General features: G+C 38.6%; 1 protein-coding gene across 5 annotated transcripts in view; it reads left to right on the top strand.

The window, feature by feature from the left end:
• The window catches only part of Usp9x (ubiquitin specific peptidase 9 X-linked), a 145099-nt gene that overhangs the window by 104828 nt on the left and 13160 nt on the right, over positions 1–27111 (top strand). For all 5 annotated transcript variants that reach the window (XM_076562498.1, XM_076562499.1, XM_076562497.1 and 2 more), the window contains 12 exons: positions 2375–2483; positions 2656–2802; positions 3994–4140; positions 4927–5149; positions 8065–8285; positions 9463–9653; positions 13955–14128; positions 18244–18385; positions 20399–21149; positions 22006–22129; positions 23063–23288; positions 24770–24899. In XM_076562498.1, the coding sequence (XP_076418613.1) occupies positions 2375–2483; positions 2656–2802; positions 3994–4140; positions 4927–5149; positions 8065–8285; positions 9463–9653; positions 13955–14128; positions 18244–18385; positions 20399–21149; positions 22006–22129; positions 23063–23288; positions 24770–24899 (2585 nt within the window). The remainder of the gene's footprint in view (positions 1–2374; positions 2484–2655; positions 2803–3993; positions 4141–4926; positions 5150–8064; positions 8286–9462; positions 9654–13954; positions 14129–18243; positions 18386–20398; positions 21150–22005; positions 22130–23062; positions 23289–24769; positions 24900–27111) is intronic.

Below are 27111 nucleotides of genomic sequence, written 5' to 3'. Positions count from 1 at the left end.
TAAGTTTCTTTTTAATTTTAAAAAACTTTATTCTATTTTTATAAGTAGAGTCAAATTTGTTAGCACAAGGTATGATAGAAACCAAATATTCTCCACAGTACATTAATGTTGAAGAAATAGTCATTTAACAATGTTTGACCTAACCCTCAATTTGTTTAGTTTTAGTCTGAAAAATTGGATCCGATATTGGCCTCCTGTCCTGTATTCCTAGGTGCCAACTGTTAATTTAGTGTGAAATTTAAAACAGGACTGCCATATCAGCTTATGGATTTCATACTAGAATAAAGATCAATTACTTAGAGTAAATCTCTCATTTTTTCATCTCAAGAGCATTTACTCAGTATCAGTAATGTTTCAAGCTGCTTTTCTATGCAAGTCATTCAGCTTTAAGGCATTCAAATCTATAGAAAATGGTTTCCATCCATTTGTATCAGTCTTATCCTGATTTTCATATATAAGGTAATTATAAAAACAAATTAGGTCAGGCATGGTGGCACACACTTTTAATCCCAGCACTCTGGAGGCTGAGGCATGGATACCTTTGTGATTTTGAGGCTTAGTTGCTCTACATATCAAATTCCAGAACAAACAATGCTACATAGTGATGCCATGTCTCAAAAAAGAAAAAAAAAAAGAAACACAAAAAACTAATTGGTATCGCTGTTACATGTTAATAGGTCGCGTTCAACTTGCCTACTCCTCACAACACACCACTGTGATATAGTGGAGTATCAAGTAAGAATGCACTGATCTGCAAAGAAATTGAGAAATTTCCTTGATTACAGCCAGTCTGACCAATTAAACTTTTTTAGCCAGGCAGTGGTAGTGCACTTCTTTAATCCTAGCACTCAGAAGGCAGAGGCAGGTAGATAGATCTCTAAGTTTGAGGCCAGGCTTATGTACAGAGTGAGTTTCAGGACTACACAGAAAAACCCTGTCTCAAAAAAGAAAATATTTCATGTGATTGAAACAGATGCAGAACAGGGAAAGCTTATTATTGCCTCTTTGAAAAAAACCTTACCATAGTTGTACAGCTCTGTACATTGAAAACAAATAGGATAAATCATTCAAGTTCCATTTAATAATGCATTTGAGTGCTAGTGGTGAAGGGAGGAAAGATGGTAAGTCAGCACTTTCAATGAGCTCAAACCTGGAGGTAGCAGGATTTTGCACCCTTGATTTTCTTTCCAAAATCCTTCAGTTAGCAAGTTTTCCATGTTTAGGCTAAAACAAAAATTAGTGTAATAGGTTTCCTGCTTTTCTCTTGAAAATGTTCCCACTGTTACAAGTTTTTGCCCCTCTGTATATAGGTGGGTGCCCAGGTTTGTGTGGTACTGTGGTTGAAACCCAGGGTCTTGGTGTGTGTGTGTAGGAGGAGTGGTAATAGGGAAGCATTCTCTACCACTGAACTGAATCCACAATCCCCACTTAACCCTTCTCTTCCTGAAACTTACAGATAATAGGACAAAGTACTGTAGGAAGCCCTTCATCTCGTTATTTTTCTTGTCTGCAATAAGAAAAGAAACACACCAAGGTTAGAATACTTGTGAGAGGCAGATGTCAAATTTATTTACTTACTTATTTTTAAGGCATCTGATTTTTCCCCTCTCTAATATAGGGTAAATTTCTGTCTCTTAGGTATATGGGACCAGAAGCGCTTCACATTTTGAAGTTTTTGAGATTTTTACTCTTTGCCTAGGCTTTACCATTTGAGCATTCCCTAATTCAAAAATCTTAAATTTAGGCCCAAATCTGAAAGTTTTATTGTCATTGATTTAATTGTAACTGGTTCTTCGACACATACTCTATCTCGAAACTCTTTGGTGTTCTAGAAGCACCATGTCAAACAGAGATGTCTCTGCCCCCTAGGAACATTCATTATAGTGAAGTTGATGTAGTATGTAAACCTTGGTGAAAGATTGATCCATAAGTGTTAGATAAAATTCCCATGTCATTTGTCCTCAGAGAATATCAGAATCACCTGGAAGGTTTGTTAGCACATTCTTGGCCAGACCTACTACCATTTCTCATCAGATGTGAGAATTGACATTTCTAACAAGTTTCAAAGTTGCTCCTCTAGTAGGCCATGCTTTTGCAATCAGTACTTCACTACTTACTGCCTGCAGCAATATCCTTTCTGTGATAACATAATTCCCACTGACCCTTTCTAAAATGCAATTGGATGAAAATTCTGTGGGGGGGGCGGTGTAGGTGTTTTAAGACTTGTTATAGAGCATTTTCTACCTATACGAGTTGTAGTCTTCAGAGAAAGGTTAGAAGGCATCCCTCAGAAAGTGTTTGATCTTAGCCTTGGACATGCTGTGTTAAACTCACTCACTTATGTATTTTTTCATGTTTTTAATTTCCATTTCAGAACTGTTCGTCAAGTAGCACAGGAGCAATTCTTCTTAATGTGTACCAGATGTTGCATGGGACACAGGCCTCTACTTTTCTTCATTACTCTCCTCTTTACTGTTTTGGGGGTAAGAAACCAAAAATAGATTTACCAGTGTAACTACTTCCTTCAACAAGGATATTCAGGAATTTGTGAATTGAGCTTGTATCAGTTAGGGCAATCTATACTTAATCAAACATAAGGTAAAAATTCCACACATGAACATACTGATTCATCATACTGTATTTTATCATTTTCAGAGCACAGCCAGAGAGAGGGCTAAACATTCAGGCGACTACTTTACTCTTTTAAGGCACCTTCTTAATTATGCTTACAACAGTAACATTAATGTACCCAATGCTGAAGTTCTTCTTAATAATGAAATTGACTGGCTCAAAAGAATTAGGGTAAGTCATTGTTAATACTATGTTTGTTTATATCATTATTAAATAATGCTTCATTAATAAATGGTTCGTCGTTTAGAACATTTTGGTGAAGTGAATAAACTCCAAACTTACAGGGAACCAAAGAACGTACATTGTGTTGTTGGGTTGTGCTTTATAGTATGAATGCATTGCTACTTACAGAAAATGTGTGCTTAAGATTTAGAATACAAGGGCTGGAGAGATGGCTCAACAGTTAAGAGCACTGGCTGCTCTTTCAGAGGACATGAGTTCAATTCCTACTAACCACATAGTGGCTCACAACCATCTGTAATGGGATCTTATGCCCTCTTCTGGCACGCAGGCATACCTGCAGACAAAGCACTCATACATAAAAAACAAGCTGAGCATGGTCGCATGTGCTTTTAACCCCAGGACTTGGGATGCAGAAGCAAGCGCATCTGTATGAATTAAGGGCTACATAGTGAGGCCCTGTCCAGTGGAAAAAAAGATATGGCATAATGAGGTACAGCTGCAGTTTTAGCTTTTCTGCCTTTCAGCAAATTGTTATTTAAATTTAAAATGCTGGCCTGGTGCTGGTGGTAGTGGTGGTGGCACATGCCTTTAATGCCAGCACTTGGGAGGCAGAAGAAGCAGGTAGATCTCCATGAGTTTGGGGACAGCCAGGGGTACACAGAAGACCCCTCTCTGGAACAACCAAAAGAAAAAAGAAAAGAAAATGCTGATGCTCTCTCCTCCCAAAGTAGTCAGATATACTAATTTTGATAAGTCTTTTGAAGACTTGTATAAAAATTTATTTAATCATATTGAAACTGAAGAACCACAGAGAGTGAGACCAAAACTCAAAGCCAACAAACACGTCCTTCTAGTAACTAATATATTTCCTCCAGCAGGATTCACCACCCGAAGGTTTCTCAAGTGTCCCAAACAGTACCAACAGCTAGGGACCAAGTGTTCAAATATAGGATCCTATGAGGAACATTTCATACCCAAACCACAACAGATGTTAACCTTCATATTACCATTTCTTCTAGAAGTCTATAAAGCCTATGTCTAGAAATTTCAAGATAATTTTAACTTGCTTGACTGGAAATGGAAAGGTTTAGAGTAGTCTCACTCACATTCTTCTAGCTGTCTTGTTCAGATTCCTCCATTTCATAAGTTAGTCATTTATAATTCTTTTTCCTTTGGCAGGATGATGTTAAAAGAACAGGTGAAACAGGTATTGAAGAGACAATCTTGGAAGGACACCTTGGGGTTACAAAAGAGCTGCTGGCTTTTCAGACTCCTGAGAAAAAGTTTCATATTGGTTGTGAAAAGGGAGGTGCTAATCTCATTAAAGTAAGTTCTGTGTTGTTGATTTTAAACCACATATCCTATCCTTGTAAGTGTTGTCATTGAATCTGATTGATAGTATTAGGTCTTTTTACAAAACAGGGTTACAATATTTGTTTAGATAATGTAAAACAGTTATGTCTTCCTGTAGCCTGGCATGTTTCTAGGTATTAACATGCAAATAAAATGTCAGTATCAAGTGTTACTTAATTTTTTGTCTGAAAAATCTGAACTGTTCCTAAGTCTCTGTTTTCTTTGTTTTGTTTTCTAAGACAGGGTTTCTCTATATAGTCTTGACTGTCCTGGAACTTGCTGTGTAGACCAGGATGGCCTAGAACTCTGAGAGATATGCCTGCCTACATCATATATATTAATTCTTTGAGTTTTCTTTTAAACAGGGCAATTTAGACAATGAAGTGTCATTTTAGTATAATTTTATTCAAAGTTGTCTTCCATTAATAGCCATTTAATTTTTAAAGTAAATGTAAAATAGAGCCAGGTACTAGGATCTCAAAGAGTTCAAGTTCAGCCAGGGCTAGATTCTGAGTAAATGTAGAATATAAATTGTTAGTTATTATAGCAATCAGTTGTCTTAATACCTAAAAATAAATAACAAGACATTGGTTGTGTAGGTAAATCATTTTAAAAGGGGGATATTTTCACTAAAAACCCCACTATAAGTTTTCTGTGGTGTAAGGAAGTCTGAAAGTTGTAATAAATTTTCTTAAAAGATAAATTTTACCCTTTGCAGAATGTCATTGCTAATATGTATTCTTTCTTTCAACTGTTTAGGAATTAATCGACGATTTCATATTTCCTGCATCCAATGTTTACCTGCAGTATATGAGAAATGGAGAGCTCCCAGCTGAACAGGCTATTCCTGTCTGTGGTTCACCAGCTACAATTAATGCTGGTTTTGAGTTACTTGTAGCTTTAGCTGTTGGCTGTGTGAGGAACCTCAAACAGATAGTAGATTCTTTGACTGAAATGTATTACATTGGTACAGCAATAACTAGTAAGTACTTTAAAACAAAGTTGTGATGATGATTCTATTCTAAATTGTTTGCTCTCTTTTCATAAACATGTTTAAAAATATTTTTGTGTTAGTTACTAGTCTAAGATTTTTAGCAAATACATATGGGAGTGTAAGTGGTGGTACAAGTGCAAGTATTTGGTAAATTAAATGTCATCTTTCAAATCTGAAATATAACCTGTCTCCATTGTAGTCAGTAGCCCCAGTAAATGCAACCAAAATCTAAATTCATGACTCCGAAAACTTTTCAGGCCCTCAGAGAAATGACTTCACGATTTGTTTTTGTTGTTTTGTTTTGTTTTTTTTCAAGACAGGGTTTCTCTGTGTATCCCTGGCTGTTCTGGAACTCACTTTGTAGACCAGGCTGGCCTCAAACTCACAGAGATCTGCCCGCCTCTGCCCCTTGAGCACTGGGATAAAAGGTGTATACTACCACCACCCAACCAACTTCATATTTATTTAAGATTCTCACTATGTAGCCCTGGTTGGCTGCAAACTCATAAGAGATCTGCCTGCTTCTGCCTCCCAAGTGCTGGGGTTTAAAGCATGTTCTTTTGTGTGTGTGTGTGTGTGTGTGTGTGTGTGTGTGTGTGTGTGTGTGTGTGTGTGTGTGTGTGTGTGTGTGTGTTTTTATGTGTTTGCGCGCGCACGCATAATCCTTGGCTGTATATAAATCTTGGAAAAGTTTGTAAAATGATTTTATTATTAGATTGTGTTTCAGAATAGAAAAGTATATTGTTAAACAGACTTTAAAATTAGACTTTCAGCAGTTCTAGAAAATTTTAAATATAATGAGGTGAAATTTTTTTTAGCTTAATGGAGAGGAGTTTTCCTTTTGAGTAATATACATTTGCATGTTACAAATTGGGTATGGAAACACACGCCTGTAATTCCAGTATCTGGAAGGGTTTCTGTGAGTTTGAGGCCAACCTGTTGTTATTAGTTACTTTTGTATTACTGTGATAAAATACAATGAGCATGGCAACTTATGGGAGGAAGAGTTTATTTGGGCTAACATTTTCAGACGGATAAAAGTCCATCGCCATCTCAGCAGGAAAACATGGCAGCAGGCAGGAACAGTAGAAGAGCCTACATCCTGGAGCTAAAGCAGGAAACAGAATGAACTGAGAATGGCACATAGTTTTTGAAGCCTCAGAGCCTGCCCCAAGTGACATATTTTCTCTAATAATGCCACACCTCCTAAACTTACATAAACAGTGCCACAAACTGGGGACAAAGTTCAGATGTCCAAAGCTATGAGTTACGTGTCTTTCAAAAAGATGATGATGACCTGCATAGCAGGACAGCCAGGAATACATACCAAGGCTCTCTCTCAAAAAATAAAAGCAAACATGTGCTAAAGAGAGTATACACTGAAAAAGTACATTTCTGCCCATCTATTCCCCTGGCATTTTTGATAGCCATCATCATTCATATCTTTCTTCTCATCTTCTGTGTGTTCGGGTCCTCTGGGAGAGCAGCCCGTGTGTTTAACCACTAAGCCATCTCTCCAGCCCCCTCACACTCTTCACTTTTTGTTCCACTTGATATAGCTGTCATTATTCCTTGTCCAACACATGAAGTGTTTTACCTGTTCATTTATTGGCTGTATACCTTTTCCTTCAGCATATTGTCATTTAAATGTCCCCCTAGAAAATGGCATTTATATTGTTTCCAGCTTTATACTAAGTACAGAAACATAACATATAACCATCATCTGGTTTGTTCCTCATAATAGCACACTGTGTGGCTGGGTGGTGGTGGCACACGCTTTTCATCCCAGCACTCGGGAGGCAGAGCCAGGTGGATCTCTGTGAGTTGGAGGCCAGCCTGGTCTACAGAGCAAGATCTAAGACAGGCACCAAAACGACAGAGTTTGGCAAAGGGGGAAAAAAAAAGGCACTGTGTGGATATAAGCAGAACTAAGTTTAACTATATTTGCAAGTGTCAGGATGAGGACATAAACCCTCACTTTTGGGATTATTTAAACCACAAACATGAATGAATAAATTTCATTAAAGCTTGAGCAAACCACCATGTCTTGTTATATGTATAAACTAAAAGTTAATGGAGTGGAAAAATGGTCCAGTGGTTAAGAACGTTTGCTGCTATTGTAGAGGTCTTTAGGTGGGTTCCCAGCATTCCACATTGGGTTCCAAGGGTTTTACATATACCTCTAGCATATGTATATCCAAATACATTAATAAAAATATTTTTTGAAAATAAATAATTGAATAGTACAGATGAAACCAAACTTAACAAGGAAATGTTAGCTGTATACCATCTTACATGAATATATTAGACACTTCCATAGAGGCAACACCAGATTAAAAATACGGAGTTTAGCCAGGCAGTGGTGGCGCACGCCTTTAATCCCAGGACTTGGGAGGCAGAACCAGGTGGATCTCTGTGAGTTCGAGGCCAGCCTGGGCTACCAAGTGAGTCCCAGGAAAGGCGCAGAGCTACACAGAGAAACCCTGTCTCAAAAAACCAAAAAAAAAAAAAAAATACGGAGTTTGTTGGGAGTCAGAGATGTGACTCAGTTGGTAAAATGCAGTGGCGTTGATGCCCAGTACTACATAAAGTAGGTATGGTATTACATACTCTAACCCCATCACTGGGGTCGTAAAAGCAAGAGGATCTTAAGTTCAAGATTATCTTCTGTTACATTGATAGTTCCAGGCCAGCCTGGCTACATGAGACCCTGTCTCAAAAACAAATGAATAGAATTTTAGATTGATGGGTCACTATTTATCTTAAATGCGTTTATTTGTGGAGAAATGCCAAGTGAGGGCCCTGCCTCCGATGACTGTTCAGGTAGTAGTGTTACTGTTTTGTCAACAGAGCTTGAAAAGGACAAAATGGTTTATGCTCATTCTATAAAACTTATTTTTCAGCTTGTGAAGCACTTACTGAGTGGGAATACCTGCCACCTGTTGGACCCCGCCCACCAAAAGGATTTGTGGGGCTGAAAAATGCCGGTGCTACTTGTTACATGAATTCTGTGATTCAACAGCTCTATATGATTCCCTCCATCAGGAACGGTATTCTTGCAATTGAAGGCACAGGTAGTGATGTAGATGATGATATGTCTGGGGATGAGAAGCAAGACAATGAGGTAAATTATACTTCTGTTACCTGTGTTTTTCTGTGTTTGAAATTCTAACAACAGATACCATTCTCCCAATGGCTACTAAGTCACCAGTTTCCACAGGAGATTAGTCTAGGACCTTTTTCCAAGTCTCCCCACCCCATCCCAGGATATCAATCTGAATGAAACCTACACAAATCCTTTTACATGCTTGATCTGTGGATTATATATAATGCTCTATACAGTATCAATGCTGTATAGTAATTGTTTTAAATTTCTCAAAATCTATACATGTTTGGTACAGAATCAGTTTTCCTCCCAATATTTACCTTCATGAATCCACAGATGCTGCCCGTGGATATGAAGAGCTAATTGTGTTGTATTTTCCTTCCTCAGACTGTAAAAACTATGTTTGAAAGTTGGAATAGCCTCTCACATTTGGACTACCTCTTAGTGGAGTATGTCTCCAATACAACAAAGTACCCATCCTTTTTATGTAGTTTTGATAGAAGTTGAGCTTTGACTAGTTTAAATCAGCAATAGCTAATCTTTTTAATCCCAGCACTCGGGAGGCAGAACCAGGTGGATCTCTGTGAGTTCGAGGCCAGCCTGGGCTACCAAGTGAGTTCCAGGAAAGGCGCAAAGCTACACAGAGAAACCCTGTCTCGAAAAACCAAAAAAACAAAACAAAACAAAAAAAATAGCTGAGAAGGCTGGTTATGGGGCCCTTTTACTCTCTTGGCAGTATATTTACACAAAAGTTTTTCACTTTCCTGAGATCCAACTTGTACATATGTTGCTTTTACCTTTGATGTCATAGTAAAAAATCATTACCAACTACAATGTCTCAAAGATTTTTCCTTCAAGAATTTTGTTGTTTTAGCTCTAACTTTTAGGACTTTGGTGCAGATTGACTTGGATGTTTTCTCTATGTAATATTAAAGAGGCTTTAGCTTCATTCTTTTACAGCTATTAATGTCTGTATTCTCACTCAACCTGAAAATGGTAGGAATAAGACTAATAATATAAATTAAAATGTATACACCTTTTGAAAATTAAGTCCTTTGGAAACAAGTGTATGTTCACTAACTGGAATTTATCTCAACATATTTTACTACACTTCTGATTAGTTCATTAATGATACTTTTTGTTTTCTAGAGCAATATTGATCCCTGATTATTAATGATATTTTCTTTATTTTTAGAGCAATGTTGATCCCAGGGATGATGTGTTTGGATATCCTCAACAATTTGAAGATAAACCAGCACTAAGTAAAACAGAAGATAGGAAAGAGTACAATATCGGTGTTCTAAGACACCTTCAAGTTATCTTTGGGCATTTAGCTGCTTCTCGACTACAATACTATGTGCCTAGAGGATTTTGGAAACAGTTCAGGTAAAGTATGGATGGATACTCATAAAACACATCTTCAAACTTGATGAATAGCTCATATTCCTAATATATGTATCTTCATCATGTTGGGGAGCCAACAGGCATGGTGCTGGAGTAGTAGCTGAGAGCTTTACATCCTGATATACAGACAGCAGGCAGAGAGAGAGAGAGAGACAGAGACAGAGAGAGAGAGACAGACAGAGACAGACAGACACTGATCCTGGCTTGGGCTTTTGAAACATCAAAGCCCACCCCCAGTGACACACCTCCTCCAACAAAGTGCACGCCTCCTAACCTAGTGGTTCTCAATCTTCTAATGTTTCAGCCCTTCCTTTAATACAGTTTATGTTCTGATGATGCCCAGATATAAAATTATTCTGTTTGTACTTCATTCATAGCTGTAATTTTGCTACTGTTATGAATTGTAATGTAAATATCTGATTTACAGGGTATCTGATAGGTGACCCCTGTTGTAGGCAGAGCTTTCCCATCCCAGGAGCCACTTCCAAATTACCACACAAAGGTTTATATTAATTGTAAATGTTCAGCCAATAACTCAGGCTTATTACTAACTAGCTCCTGCATTTTAAGTTAACCCATATTATTTATTGACGCTCTGCCACATGGTGGTACCATTGTTAGCATGACACGTTGATCTTGCTTCTCTGCCCCTCCTCTCAACTCTTGACTCCGCCCTTCTTTCTCCCTGTATCCTGTTTGAGTGTACCACCTATACTTTTTGCCTTGCTATTGTCCAGCCAATCAGCTTTTATTAGCCAATGAAAGTAATACATATTCATAGTGTACAACAGGATTGTTCCACAGCATCTTGTGGGGGCCCACAATCCACACTTTGAGAACTGCTGTCCTAATTCTTCCAAATGGTTTATCGACTAGGGACTAAGCATCCAAATATATGAGCATTTGGTGGTGGGCATTCCTATTCAAACTATCACATTTGATTTTTTTAATTTTGTTTTGTTTTTTGAGACATTATGAATTGCAAATATTTTTAGAGATAGAGGTTTACCAAAGGGGTTGTGACCCACAGATTGCAAACTACTGCTCTATATAGTCGTGACTGTCCTGGACCAGACTGGCCTCAAACTCACAGATGTCCTCCTACCTCTACTTCTACAGTGCTGGGATTTAAGGCATGTACCACCACATCCAGTCAAAAAATTATTTTTGTTTTATTCATATGGGTGTTTTACCTGTGTGTATGTTTATACACCACATCCATTAGAGGCCAGAAGATAGCATTGGACCCTCTCGAACTGTCATTACAAATGGTTGTTAGCTGCCATGTGTGTGCTGGGAACCGAACCAGATCTTCTGCAGGAACTACCAGTGCTCCTAACTGCTGAGCCGTCTCTCCAGCCTCCTTTAGTCTCTTAAGACATGACATAACTTGATTGTGAAACTGTAGGATGCATAGACAATATAATCATGGGGTCTCATATACTTACCACCACTCAACTTGACCACTAGTCACTTCAGACAATCTTACATATTCCTTCCTTTTGGGAGAGGTGGGGCAGGGTTCTCAAGACAGGGTTTCCCTGTGTAACCGCCCTGACTGTCCTGGAACTTGGCTTTGTAGACCAGGCCGGCCTTGAACTCACAGATAGCCACCTGCCTCTGCCTCCTGAGTGCTGGGATTAAAGGCATGCGCCACCACCGCCCAGCTTCCTTCCTACTTTTCCAAATTATTTTGAGACAAATCACGGATAATAGCTTCACTTATAAATACTTCATTATGTGTATTTGATGTCTGTTTTAAAACATAATGGATCTATTGTGCTTTTTAAAGCTTTCTTGATACTGAACACAGTGTTTGGACTTTCCCCATTAGCTCAAATAATTTTCCCTGGTATTTTCTCAAAATCAGAATTCACATGAGGACCATATGCCACAAATAGTATTTTCTCTTTTTCCCCTGCATGCTTTTTAAGGTGCCTAGTGAGATCCAGAGACTTGATCAGATTAGCATAGTATTTTTGATTTTTTTGCAGGCAAGGCTACTGGATCCCCATGTTTACCTCCATGAAGAGTCGGTACATGATGCTTGTCTGCCTCTTCTCCGATGGTAGCAGCAATCATCTTGTATTACTCACTTGGTCTTAATATTATTACAATGAAATCTTTTCAGCTGCCAATCTATCAAGAGAATATGTTTATTTAGTGTAGTTTTAAAGATTTGAAGTCCAAGATTGGACATTTTATAGTAAAGACAGTATAAATGCACTGCTCTTGGGAGTTGATTTTATATGATTGGTTTGGGTTTTTGGTTTTTTTAGCTTCAGTTCATGTTTTTAAGTCAGTACTTACAATACTCCAGTAAGAAACACTACATTCTCCTGACAGTGGTGTTGATGGTAGCAGTGGCGCTCACCTTTAATCCCAGCACTCAGGAGGTAGAGGCAGGTGGATCTCTGAGTTCTGGGCCAACCTGATCTACAGAGTGAGTTCCAGGACAGTCAGGGCTACACAGAGAAATTCTGTTAGAGAGAAAACAAAAAGAGAATAAAAGAAACGTTACAGTCTTGGTAGCAATATATAGTTTGTTTTTTATATAGTGCTGCTCCAAAGTGTAGGGATATACAGTTAAGTAGTAGTAGCACACTTGACTAGCATAGCCAAGGGCCCTAACTCCCATCCTCAGCAATGGAAAGTATAGTTCCTCCAAAGGGACCTCTAGGCAGCTGACAGAAGGAACTAGAGGGTTGCCTGCCTTCCTCTGCTTCTGGCAGAGTAAGGCTCCCCTTGTATTATTTTTTTCCTTCCCAATAAAGAATCCTTTATTTCTTAACACTGTCAGCAACAAGATTGCTGCTACCATCGGAGAAGAGGCAGACAAGCATCATGTATTTCCCTAATTAAACCTCTACTCAGTACTGGGAGTTTGTGTGTACCACTACTCTACCAGTTACACTTTTTTTCAGTCTCATCACCAGAACACCCCCTCTTCCTCTTTGCAGACCATTCTGTTTTCCCTCTACTTTATATTCTTCTGACTCTATAAGGCTTTTATAAATCCAAAATTTCTGTTCCTGTTATCTGAGAATTGCACACTTTCTCACCTTTCATGGTGAAATTTGTCAATTGTTTTTGTTTTTGTGACTTTCATTTTGGTGTTTCGATTTTTTGTTGTCATTTGAGACTGGCTGGCCTTGAAATCAGGATCCTCTTGCCTTGGCCACTTGAATACTGAGATTATAGGTGTGTGCCACAATGCTGTGTATTTTCCCCTTTCTTATGCTTTTGCTTTTTTCTACTTTCTGTACTAGTGAACCTCACAATTAGGTTTGTATGATTGTTTCCTTCTGATTAGATTCAGATTAAATTTGAAAGAGAGCAAAAAGGCTATATTAATGACGTTATAGGCTTCTCATTGCACATACATGAGCATTTGTTCATTTAATAACTCATGATAGCTGGTACCATGGTGTCCTAACAGATGCCTGTTAAAGGGCATACATGTTCAGAAGTGAGGGAGATTGTGTTGTAGCTTGAAAGTAAATAGAATAGATTAGTGTCATTTCCAATAATGTAACAGTTTAATTTTAACTAATGATAGATATGATTTAAAGTTGCTATGGGTAGTGTTTTTTTGTGTAAAATATATGATATTATTTGCCATGTACAAGGAATTTAATCAAACAGTGCTCTGGCATATATAAAGTACATTTGATATCTCTCTTGCTTAGAAAGAATATACTTATGTGTCCTCTATGTGTATTATTCTATGAATACAATGTCAGGTATCTGATAGATTCCATCAGGGCCTGTGCTTGAGCAGTGGCAGTTCTCATTCTGTGGTATATGTGTGTGTGTGAATGACACTTGGTTTTCAGGATTAGTCTAACTTAAATCCTGAGATCACTGAAAATAGATTAACTGTAGAACTAGAAAAGTCAGTTTAATGAAGGTGGACACACAATTCTTTTTGTCTGTAATTCCAAATTTAGCAAAATGATAAGTGAAAACCCCCCTGTTAGATCTACCACCTCATTTTAATAGCATCTACAGCTAAGTTCAAAATGCTAGATAATGTATATCACATTATCTGAATCAACCACCCTTCTTAAATCCATGCTATCCATCAACCATACCAGGAGTTCTGTGGCAATTTTTTGCCACTAGAGTAGTAACATAAAGTGCTGGGTGGACTTTTGTGGTGTTTCCTATATCCTCATGTATATGCTGTCATTATAATTGCCTTACCCACAGCCCTAGGAAATAAAAATGTTTGTATTGTTGTGAATGTCATATGTTACATGTTATATTCCATTCATTTGCAGGCTTTGGGGTGAGCCTGTTAATCTTCGTGAACAACATGATGCTTTGGAGTTCTTTAATTCATTGGTGGATAGTTTAGATGAAGCTTTAAAAGCCTTAGGGCATCCAGCTATGCTAAGTAAAGTCTTGGGAGGTTCCTTTGCTGATCAGAAGATTTGCCAAGGCTGCCCTCATAGGTAAATGCTAATGTATAATACTGTTACATGCTAACAAGAATAAAATTCTTAATAGTGCTAATATAAAAATGGAATATGCCACTATTTATTAAACTCCCACAAGTGAATAAATTAAGTGCTAGGAATATGTGAGTACTGTAGGGTGGTTTTTGGTTTTGTTAAGTAACTTGATTCCTTTTCTTGAGCTTCATATTTTACTATTTTATGCTTTTAATTCTTTCATATATTCCTAAGGAACTAGGAATATGAATATGTTTAGAATTGTTTGCCTTTTATCTTAGAATTTAATAATAAATACATTGAGTTTAGAAGATAACTGGCTAGAGATGTTATTTTCTTTTTAAAACGGTAAAACAGTTCCATCTATTATCATTTTTACACACACGTTACCATTCTCAAGGTATGTGGGGGTTTTTTTGTTGTTGTTTTTTTTTTTTTTTTTTTTTTTTTTGCTGCTATGGTTTTAACTTTAAAGGGAAATTAAGGTCTGGATGTAGTAGTTCTTGCCTGTAGTTAATCTTCTTGGGAGGCTGAGGCAGGAGGAGTACAAAAGTTTAAGATGCCACTGGGCGGTGGTGGTGCACAGCTTTAATCCCAGCACTTGGGAGGCAGAGCAGCGTGGATCTCTGTGAGTTCGAGGCCAGCCAGGGCTACACAGAGAAACCCTGTGTCGAACCCCCCCCCCCCAAAAAAAAAAAAAGAATACTGACTATTCTTCTGCTCTTATAGAGAACTGATTTCAGTTCTAAGCACCTACACGCTAGCTAACAACCAACCATCTATAACTTTGTTTGGGGGGCTCTGGTGCTCTTCTCGTCAGGCAGTAGGCATACATAGGGTCCAGATACATAATACTCATAATAAATAAATAAAACTTTAAAAACCTAATAGTTTATGCACTCTATATGTAATGATAAACATAATTTCTAACTGTCAAATCACACCAAAATTTTATTTTGGTGCTATAAGGAAACCTGTTACTTTGTGTGCTAATTTTAACTAGGGGTGCTAGAGAGCCAGCTCATTGTTTAAAAACTGGCTATTGTTGCAGAGGATCCAACTCCATTTACCAAGAATCTGACACCTCCTTCTGGCTTTTTCAGGCACCAGGCATGTACACTGTACACATTCATAAATGAAGGCAAAACACCCATACACATAAAATAATCTTTCGAAAGCAAAATGGGGGCTGGAGAGATTAACTAGCTCTTGCTGCTCTACCAGAGAAAACCCAAGTTTAGTTCCTAGGACACACATCAGCCAGTTCATAACCATAACTAATTCTAGAAGATCCAACACCCTTTTCTGGCGTCTGCAGACACACAAGATTACACAAAAATTTTAAAAACAAAAAATACTTTTTTATTGGGGACAACAAGATGCTTCAAGTTTAGCAAAATATGGAAGGAGAGAACCAACTTCACAAAGCTGTCCTGATACGCCTGTATATGTAGTGACGTACACAGTGTAAAAAAATTTTTTGTTTTTGTTTTTTAAGATAGGGTTTCTCTGTGTAATAGCCCTGGCTGTCCTGGAACTCACAGATCCTGAGTGCTGGGATTAAAGGCATATGCCACCATCTCCCAGCTTAAATAATACATTTTTAAGATTTGCTTTTTATTAAAATTCTCTCAAAACAAGTTAATGGTGATTTGCAATCTCTAAGATGATAATTTTAAAGCCAATGAAATGGCTCAGCAAGCTAAAGATGCTTGTCTCCAAGCCTGATGACCTAAGTTCTATCCTCTAGTCCCATATTGTGGAAGTAGAGAGCCAATACACAGAGTGCAACTTTTTAAAAGGTAGTATTTCTACGTAAACCAAACTATTTTATGTAGTCATGGGCTGATTTTTATCATTAATGGAAGCATTTTGTTTCTTAGTGAGTAAATTAAAGATTTATTTATTTATTATATATACAAAGTGTTCTGCCTGCATATGTCCTTGCAGGCCAGAAGAGGGCACCAGATCTCATTACAGATGGTTGTGAGCCGCCATGTGGTTGCTGGGAATTTAACTCAGGACTTTTGGAAGAACAGACAGTGCTCTGAACGCCTGAGCCATCTCTCCAGCCCTGTGGGATTATAATAATTTAAATGAGAGGTTGTGTGTGTTCTTTGGGCATATATTGTCCAGTAGCCTAGACAACTTTTGGTTCTTTTTAAAAGTTTTTCATCTGAAGCAAGTGATATAATAATTTTAACCTCTTAATTATTGATAAAATAACCAACACTTTGGTTATCTGTTTCTATCAGTCTTGTAAAACTAAGAGATTTTCTTAGTTTTTCAAGACTGGATTTCTTTGTGTAGCCCTGGCTGTCCTGGAACTTGCTGTATAGTCCCAAGCTAGCCTCAAACTCATCTGCCTGCTTCTGCCTCCCAAGTGCTGGGATTAAAGGCAGAGGCCACCACCACTGGGCTTCCAAGAGAAAATTTTAAAAGAACATAATCTTTAAGCCAGGAGCATGGGCCTAATCTAGCTAGTTAACTGTTCTATAAAGTCTTATTGGAATTTGCTCACTCAATTATGTATTGTCTGTCTTTTACTAAAATTGGAGAATTGAGCACTTGGCACAGAGACAATGGGACCCATAATTTATTACTGTGAAAACAACATGGTAGACTAAAAGAGCTTAAACTGTAAGCCCAGCTAGCCCTGTTTTTTGCTGTTGTTTTTCAAGACAGGGTTTCTCTGTGTAACCATGGCTGTCCTGGAACTCCCTCTGTGGACCAGGCTAGCCTTGAATTCACAGTGCTCGGATTAAAGGCGGGCTCCACTACCTCCCAGCTAGCCAGTCTTAATTTCCATTTTACCTAGTTCTTTTGACTAACCTTTCAGATCACATTTCACTCAAATGTGGGTGGTGATAGTTCTCTAGCAATTTGTCATGAAGGCAAAGAATTTTTTTTTTTGCTTCTCTTGGCTTTATTCCCTTTACCCCCTTCTCTTCGTCACGCCCCACAGCTTTTTTCTTTCTAGCCCTGTTTTTTTCTTTCATTTTTATTTATTTATTTATTTTTCTATTATCAGCTTGATACAGTATAAATTCTTATCCTAATTGTGAAATGTTTCAGAGGCTTACCCAGTGATTGAGTAAAACCAAAACTTATTATAAGCCACAGTCATTCTAGGGTCCCCCCTGCTATATAGCCTCCCTGTTCTGTGGGTTGCAGTTTGATTGTTCTTTGCTTTATATCTAGAATCCACTTATGAGTGAGTACATACCATGTTTGTCCTTCTGGGTTTGGGTTACCTCACTCAGGATGATATTTTATAGTTGCATCCATTTGCCTGCAAATTTCATGCTATCATATAGCTAGAGTTTTTCTGGTCCTACCTTGCCCACAGTCAGGACAAATCTTTGTCACCGGCCAGTCCCACAGCCGCTCAGACCCAACCAAGTAAACACAGAGACTTATATTGCTTACAACCTGTATGGCCGTGGCAGGCTTCTTGCTAATTGATCTTATATCTTATATTAATCCATTTCTATAAATCTATATCTTGCCACGTGGCTCATGGCTTACCGGCATGTTCACATGCTGCTGGTCATGGCAACGGCTGGCAGTGACTCCCTTCCTCAGCCTTCCGCTTCCCAGAATTCTCTTCTATGTTAGTCCTGCCTATACTTCATGCCTGGTCACTGGCCAATCAGTGTTTTATTTATTGACCAATCAGAGCAATTTGCCATACAGACCATCCCACAGCACTGTCATTGTTTTTCTCTGCTGAGTAGTACTCCATTGTGTATATGACCACATTTTCTTAATCCATTCTTCAGTTGAAGGGCATCTAGGTTGTTCTGGCTATTATGAATAGTTTTGCTATGAACGTAGTTGAGCATGTATCTTTGTGATATGATTGAGCATTTTTTGGGTATATTCCCAAGAGTGGTATGGCTGGGTCTTGAGGTAGATCAATTCCCAATTTTCTGAGAAACCGGAAGGCAAAGAATTTAACATATAGAATGTATAATCAACCTAATGTAGTGACCAGAACAATCTAACTAGCCAGGGAATGCCATTGGTATTGGTAATATTCCATGACTTAGGGGTTTTATAATCTAAGAACTAAAGAGTAAATCCTTTTCTGATAATTTCTTAAATACCTTTAGGTACGAATGTGAAGAATCCTTTACGACTCTGAATGTAGACATTAGAAACCACCAAAATCTTCTTGATTCTTTGGAGCAGTATGTCAAAGGAGATTTATTAGAAGGAGCAAATGCTTATCATTGTGAAAAATGCAATAAAAAGGTATGAATTGTCTGTTAAGATAACTATGATACTTCTAACTAAGGAATAATGGATAGTTGATAGCTCCTGGTGAGGGAAAGACCACTTCTTTAAGTCCTGGTAAATGGACTACAATCCAGTGAATGGCCTTACACCCAGAAGAATATGGACAGCACAAATTGAACTTGGTAGGTCCTTTATAAAAAGAAAAAAAAGACATGGGGCTTGGAGGTGGGTCTGAAGTTCACACTTCTTTTTTAATCTTCCTTTATCATAATAAAAAAGCTGTGTGTGTGTGTGAGTGTGTGAGAGAGAGAGAGAGAGAGAGAGAGAGAGAGAGAGAGAGAGAGAGAGAGAGAGAGAGAGAGAGAGAGAAGTTAAAAAGTAGTGCCAGAAAAGGCTAGGAAATATAAAATTATAATAGCTTGATAGCACCTTTGTTGTGAGTTAACACTGATTTGTTTTTCCAAGAAAATGCAGAGCTGATGGAGGAAACCATTTTTCCTCTTATGACAAGGATTGTTTTGCTGAAACTATTAATTTTTTAAATAGAGTAAAATTGTTTTTTATTACCTAATTAGATCTTACCTATGGGAACTTAGCTCTTCAAGGGAGAAGGATGTTCAAATGTATGAATAGTAAATTGTGTTTACCTTTTCTAGCTTCCAAACCATTTCACCTCTAAGTCACTTGTATTATTTGGCTTACCACACCACTTAGAGAAGTATTCAAGTCTGTACTTTGGGTTTTATGGGCTATGAAGCAACATTGTCTGTCACCATAGCTCTCAGACATGAGGCAGGTTGCTAAACTTCACCAGGACTCTTCTCCTATCTTTAAGGTTCAGTAGTGCCATCTTAAGGTTGTAAGGATCTCAAATATATTATCACCTGTGTAATATTAACTGCCTTCTAATTGCCCAATAAAAAGTAAACTATTTCTTCAGTTTGCTTACAGCAAACAACCTTTATTGGGATAACTATAAATAACAAACAACGGGCTTGGGCGGTGGTGGCACACGCCTTTTATCCCAGCACTTGGGAGGCATTGGCAGGCAGATCTCAGTGAGTTCGAGGCTAGCCTGGTCTACAAAGTGAGTTCCAGGACAGCCAGGATGGTTACATAGAGAAACCCTATCTTGAAAAACAGAACAACAACAAAAAAATAACAAACAGTGGCTAGAGGCAAGGACAGGATAGAAACCAGGCAGTAAGTAACATGTAAATAACTAATTTTTGCAATTTCTAATAACTGGTATAAGCTGTTTCCATATTAACCAGTTAATGTTTACATCAACCTCATAGAATCACCTTATGATTGCAATCCAAGTAAGTCTTAAGAAAACTTGATACAGTGATTATGATTTGTTTTGTTTTGTTTTTAAGAATTTGCTTAAGAGGCTGGGGAGATAGCTCACAGTGAAGAATGGTTACTTTTCTTTTAGAGGACCTGGATTCAGTCTCTTAGCACCCACATGGCAGTTAGTTCACAGTCATCTATGGTTCCAGTTTCAGGGAATCTGTTGCCCTTATCTGGCCTCCTCAGCCACCAGGCACACATGTGGTATATACTTACACATCAAATAGTTTGCTTAAACAGCTAGATATAATGATTCACCACTATGCAAGGGAAGCCAAAGCACCAGAATTACCTTGGGTCCAGATGAGCCTAAACTACATAGCCTGAAGCCAACTAGAACTATATAGTATGAGACCCTATCTTAAAAAACAAAAACAAAAAAATTCCAAGAGAAAAATGTTTGATTGGTCTGGTCTTGATAGCACAATCATGTAACCTCAATTAGGAGGCTGAAGCAAGAGGATAACACATTCAAGTCCTGTCTGGGCTACAAAGCAAGTTTAAAACAAGCCTGGGCAAAAAAGAATTGGAGGTATAGCTAAAGGTGAGTGCTTGCTTAGCATGTGAAACAGCTTAGGTTCCCTTTCTGATTTGGGAGTGTGGTGGTGGTGGTTGCTTGGATTTTGGTTTGTTTTTTATAGTGGACTGTATCTATTAATTTTCTCTTTATTTTAGGTTGATACTGTAAAGCGTTTGCTAATTAAAAAATTACCTCCCGTACTTGCTATCCAACTAAAACGATTCGATTATGACTGGGAAAGAGAATGTGCAATCAAGTTCAATGATTACTTTGAATTTCCTCGAGAGTTAGACATGGAACCTTACACAGTTGCAGGCGTTGCTAAGCTAGAGGGGGATAACGTAAACCCAGAAAGTCAACTGATACAACAGAATGAGCAGTCTGAAGAGAAAGCAGGAAGCACAAAATACAGACTTGTTGGTGTGCTTGTGCACAGTGGTCAAGCAAGTGGGGGACATTATTATTCTTACATCATTCAGAGGAATGGAGGAGATGGGGAAAAGAATCGCTGGTATAAATTTGATGATGGAGATGTAACAGAGTGTAAAATGGATGACGACGAAGAAATGAAAAACCAGTGTTTTGGTGGCGAGTACATGGGAGAAGTGTTTGATCACATGATGAAGCGCATGTCGTACAGGCGCCAGAAAAGGTGGTGGAATGCTTATATACTTTTTTATGAACGAATGGACACAATAGACCATGATGATGAGGTGATACGATACATATCGGAGATTGCTATCACCACAAGACCCCATCAGATTGTTATGCCATCAGCCATTGAGAGAAGTGTACGGAAGCAGAATGTACAGTTCATGCACAACCGAATGCAGTACAGTCTGGAATACTTTCAGTTTATGAAAAAACTACTTACGTGTAATGGTGTTTACTTAAACCCTCCTCCAGGTAAGTGTCCAGTTAGCTTCCTATAGCATAGGGTAATTTATTTACTAGTAGGCATAAGCCTTGCTTTTTCTTTTTTAGATTTATCCATTTTATATGTATGAATGTTTTGCCTGCATGTATGTCTATGCTTTGTGTACGTGGATTCCCTGGAACTGGAATTACAGAGTCAAATGTTGGGAACTTAACCTCCATCCTCTAAAAGAGCAATAAAGTGTTCTTGATTGCTGAGGCATCTTTCTAATCCTTATTCCTTTTTTTGTGGGGGGAGGGTTCAAGACAGGGTTTCTCTGTCCTGGAATTCACTCTGTAGACCAGGCTTGCTTCGACTTCAGCTTGTTTGTTGTTGTTGTTGTTTCCCAGTATTTTTTTTAATGTGGTGCTGGGATTTGAACCCAGGACCTTGTGCATGGTAGGTGAACACTGCCACTGAGCTACATTCCCAGCCTTGGTTTTTTGTTTGTTTTTTTGTTTTGTATTGGTTGATTTTGGGTTGAGGGGGGGATTGGTTGGTTTGGTTTTGGTGTTTGAAGACAGGATTTCTCTGTAACAGCCCTGGCTGTCCTGGAACTCAACTTTGTAGACTAGGTTGGCCTAGAACTCACAGAGATTCACTAGCCTCTATGTCCTGAGTGCTGGGATTAAAATGGTGCACTATTATGGCCGGCTTTTTTTGTTTGTTTGTTTATATTAAGTGCTAAATTCAGAAATGGGAATTCTGTAAGTAATCTAAGAAGAGTTCTTTTATATTAACAAATTGAGAGCACAAAGTACAAACTAGTTTGAAAGTGGGGCTTGACCAGAAATTTTGATTGTTTTTTAAATATGTGTATGTGTTTGGTTTTTTGTTTGTTTTTAGGACAAGATCACCTATCTCCTGAAGCAGAAGAAATCACTATGATTAGTATTCAGCTTGCTGCTAGATTCCTCTTTACTACAGGATTTCACACAAAGAAAATAGTTCGTGGCTCTGCCAGTGATTGGTATCTTGTTTTGGATTTTTATTCCTATTTAAAATTTGGTGGGATTCTTGAGTAGAGTGCTTTTTGTTTGCAGAACCATGAAGTTATTGTTTCAAATTTAAAAGACAGAATTAAAAAATAGTAATTGTATTTGTTTGTTTTTTGGTTTTGGTTTTTCAGGACAGGGTTTCTCTGTGTAACCCTGGCTGTCGAACTCGCTTTGTAGACTGGCTGGCTTGGAACTAAAGGCATGTGCCACCATACCCAGCTATAATGTCTTTTTAACAATTGTTACTTATTAAGGGTCAATGAGGTATCTCAGTGTATGAAAGCTCTTACCACCAAACCTGACAAAACTAAATTTTGATTCCTTAGAACCCACATAGTGGAAGGAGAGAACCTATTCCTGCAAATAATCCTTTTAGCTAAATAAGTATAAAAACCTTTTTTTACTTACCTAGAAGATACTCCAATAAGAAGGTATTTTGTCATCATTTAATAATGTGTTTTGGTTTGCAGAGCCTTTTTGTTTGTTTGTTTTTTGACACAGGGTTTCTCTGTGTAGCCCTGACTATCCTGGAACTCTGTAGACCAGGCACCATGGCCACTTGACTAACAACAGTCTTCTAGTGACCAATGGTAGCTTTCATGTATTTTGTAATTCCATGATATTAGGCCAAGTCATATAGTATTCATCTGTCTTCTCCCCCAACCCCTACAGAGTTTCTCTGTGTAGACCTAGCTAGCCTCGAACTCTCTGTAGACCAAACTAGCCTAGAACTCAGATCCAGCGGGATTAAAGACATGTGTCACCACGTTAATACTAGAAGTGGTCATTACTGCTGCTGCCTTCGGTGAAAAAAAGATGTTTGCTATGTTTTGTTTCCTAGAAATCCATCTCTTTACTGTAGGATAAGTGACCTGAATTAATAGTTGTGGTTTGTTTTGTTTTAGGTATGATGCATTGTGTATTCTCCTTCGTCACAGCAAGAACGTGCGGTTTTGGTTTGCTCACAATGTCCTTTTTAATGTTTCAAATCGATTTTCTGAATACCTTTTGGAATGCCCTAGTGCAGAAGTGAGAGGTGCATTTGCTAAACTTATAGTTTTCATTGCACATTTTTCCTTGCAAGATGGGCCATGTCCTTCACCTTTTGCATCTCCTGGACCTTCTAGTCAGGTAATTGTGCCTTTGTTTATAATTATTTGTATATTCACCAAAAAAATGTGTTTTCCTGAAGTTGAAGAGAGAAACCTGAATGTCTTTGTTTTTTTTTAAAAACATTTACCACAATAACAAAGCCTGATACCTGAGTTCCATTAAAATTACTGGATAAAAAGCAACAGTAAATACTTGCCCTTTAAAAATGTGTGGGTGACCTGGGGTATGATTCAGTGGTTGAGAATATTCCTAAAATGTACAAGGCTCTGATTTCCATCTCTAGCACAGAAGGGAATTTTCTTAAAGAGATAAATTTGTGTGTGTGTGTGTGTGTGTGTGTGTGTGTGTGTGTGTGTGTGTGTGTGTGTGCGCGCGCGCGCGCTTTTTAAACATTTATTTTGTATTTGTTGTGCATGTGCCACAGCGTAAGTATTATGGTTGGAGAGCAAACTGTGAGAGTAACTTGTGAGAGTCAGTTCTCTCCTTCCACCATGTGGGTTCTAGGACTCAAACTCCTGGCCCTCTGTTTGGGTGGTAAGCTCTCCCACTTTACCCACTGAGCTATCTCCCCAGGCCTATTTTTTAATTAGCTTACAAAATAGTGTTTCCACATGGGATTTTCGTATCTCCTTCATTTTGGTGGTGGTTTGTTTTTGTTTGGTTGGTTTGGTTTTTCAAGACAGGGTTTCTCTGTGAAACAGTCCTGGCTGTCCTGGAACTCACTTTGTAGACCAGGCTGGCCTTGAACTCACAGAGACCCGCCTGCCTATGCCTCCCGAGTGCTGGGATTAAAGGCTTAAAGGCATGCATCACCATGCCTGGCTTGTTGTGTAGAGGCACATGCTTGTAACTCTCCTACCTGGGAAGCTGGGGGGGTGGGAGGTGAGAGTTCAAAGACAACCTGGGTTCTGCACATTGAGACCCTGTCTCAAAACAAAAAAGGAAAGCTGGGAAACCTACTTGAGGTCTTCATTCCCTTTGGCAAGAATGAATTCCTTTTAATAGTTTGTGGCACAGGCCTATAATCCCAGCCTCCTCAGAAGCTAAGGCTGGAGAATTGCAAATTCAAAGCCAGCTTGGGCCAACTTAGTTTCGTCGCTTCTCTATTGGTAAGAATCTTGGATATAGCTCAGTGGCAAAGTTCTTCTCTAGCATTAGCATACACAAGGCCTTGGATCAATCTAGTGGTGGTAGGCAGGGTAGATAGAGTTCATGTGATCAGTCATTCCAGAGAAGTATTCTTTGGTTTTTCGAGACAGGGTTTCTCTGCATAGTTTTGCACCTTTCCTGGGACTCACTTGGTAGCCCAGGCTGGCCTCGAACTCACAGAGATCCGCCTGGCTCTGCCTCCCGAGTGCTGGGATTAAAGGCGTGCGCCACCACCGCCCGGCTCAGAGAAGTATTCTTGTGTTCAACATATACATACATGTTTCCTTTTTACTAGAGTATAATTATTTTTTCACCTTGTTGAGAATTAACTAGTGTGTTCTCCTTTACAGGCTTATGACAACTTAAGCTTGAGTGATCATTTACTAAGAGCAGTACTAAATCTCTTGAGGAGGGAAGTTTCAGAGCATGGACGTCATTTACAGCAGTATTTCAACTTATTTGTAATGTATGCCAATTTAGGTAAGAATTGAAATTTTCATAATCTCTGTTTTTTGGGTTATTTTGTTTTTTCGAGACAGGGTTTCTCTGTGTAGCTTTGCGCCTTTCCTGGAACTCACTCTGTAGACCAGGCTGGCCTCGAACTCACAGAGATCCACCTGGCTCTGCCTCCCGAGTGCTGGGATTAAAGGCGTGCGCCACCACCGCCTGGCCCATAATCTCTGTTTTAAAGTATTACGTTAAATGAGTCATCCAGAAGGTCAAATGATGAACTGTAAAGATTTTTCTTTACATCAAACCTTTTCCTCTGTGTGCTTTATAATTTTTTATGTATACCTCTGATAAACACAGGTGAAAGTTTGTTCAGTTTTGCCTCATTAAGCAATGATACCGCGTCTGTTTGCTTTATTATTTTATGTACATTGGTGTTTTACCTGCATATGTGCCTATATGAGGGTGTTGGATTTCCTAGAACAGGGCTGCCTCTGTTTGACAGCTTTCTTTCTCAAAGTAGCTTGCTCTTTCCAATATTACCGCTTGTTCTTGTTCAGTTACTACTAGAACTGTACCGAAATATCATGCTCTATTGAGTTCCACTATTTTTGTTGCAAAAGATTGGATCTAGGGAGAACACTTGTCTACCACAAACATGGGCATTGCCAGTGCTAAAGTGTAGGGGCACACCTTTAATTTTAGCACTAGGGAGGCAAATTGATCCCTGATTTTGAGGCCAGCCTGTCTTAATAGTGAGTTGTGAGTTTCTAGACCAGCCGGAGTGACAATGAGATTGTGTCTCAAAAAAAGCAACAAATAATTCTTGCATTGTTATTTTGGTGTTTCTTTTAATTAGCTTAGACAGGAAATATGTGTCCTATAATAGAAATTACTAAAATTGCCAGCTGGGCAGTGGTGGGGCACACTCCTTTAACCCCAGCGCTCCGAAGACAGAGGCAGGCAGATCTCTGAGTTCAAGCCATCTTGGTCTATAGAGCGACTTCCAGAACAGACAAAGCTACACAGAGAAACCCTGTCTTGGCAGGGTCGGAAAGTGAGGGGTGGCAGGGGGGAATTGCCGAAAAGGTATTAGTATGCTTACCTTAAAATAACTATTGGCAAATTCCCTGCTAGTGATAATTCTATTTGACCATATTCAGAACTGGTTCAGAAACTTAGAGAATTATTTTTTAATGACTTCTTTAAAAGTTTTTAAAAAAAAAACCCGGGGGCTGGAGAGATGGCTCAGAGGTTAAGAGCACTGTCTGCTCTTCCAGAGGTCCCGAGTTCAATTCCCAGCACCCACATGGTGGCTCACAACCATCTGTAATGAGATCTGGTGCCCTCTTCTGGTCTGCAGGCATACATGCAGACAGAGCACTGTATACACAATAAATGAATAAATCTTTAAAAAAAAAAAACCCACACAACTTTTACATTAAATTTGAGTTCTGTGCCCAAGCAGAACTAACTGATTTATGGCCCTCTTTACTTCTCATTTGTCTGTATGGTTGGTTGTGATCTCCAGCCTATGCTGCATACCAGAACCCTATTTCTCACTTAATCGCTCTTATAGTAGGGATTACAGTCTAGTTCACATCTAGATTTTAGATTTTAAATTTTCCTGGCTGTAAGGTCTTCCTTATCCTGTTGTCTACACACTTATAGCCAAATGGTCACTGTTTTGCGTAGAATTCAATATTAAAACTGCTAAAGTGGTAAATTTATTACCCTAGTTAAGTAAGTCTGAATCCAGGTAAAAAACAGTGTGTTCCTAATTATAATGTGATAGGCAAGAGTTAGGCATAATCCAGCTGAGCGGTGGTGGCACACGCCTTTAATCCCAGCACTCAGGAGGCAGAGCCAGGCAGATCTCGATGAGTTTGAGGCCAGCCTGGTCTACAGAGCAAGATCCAGAACAAGCACCAAAACTACACTGGGAAATTCTTCCTTGAAAAAAACAAAGAAAAAAAAAGGCATAATCCTAGCTCTTGGGAGACAGAAGTAAGTAGATTTCTGAATTTGAGGCTGACCTGGTCTACATAGTGACTTCTAGAATAGCCAGGACTACATAAGGAAGTGCTATCTCAAAAAAAAAAAAAAAAAAAAAAAGTGATAGACCAGGGTTAGAAAGTTCGCTGAGTGGTTAAAGTGCTTATTGAACAAGAGTTCAAATCCTCAGAACTCATGAAAATGCTGAGTGATGAATGATGGTTTGCCTGTAATTCCAGCCTGAAAA

The sequence above is a fragment of the Peromyscus maniculatus genome, chromosome X, assembly GCF_049852395.1.
Source record: "Peromyscus maniculatus bairdii isolate BWxNUB_F1_BW_parent chromosome X, HU_Pman_BW_mat_3.1, whole genome shotgun sequence".
Classification (NCBI taxonomy): Eukaryota; Metazoa; Chordata; class Mammalia; order Rodentia; family Cricetidae; genus Peromyscus; species Peromyscus maniculatus.
Note: the sequence above shows the minus strand (reverse complement) of the source record. Positions and strands in the feature narration are given on the sequence as shown.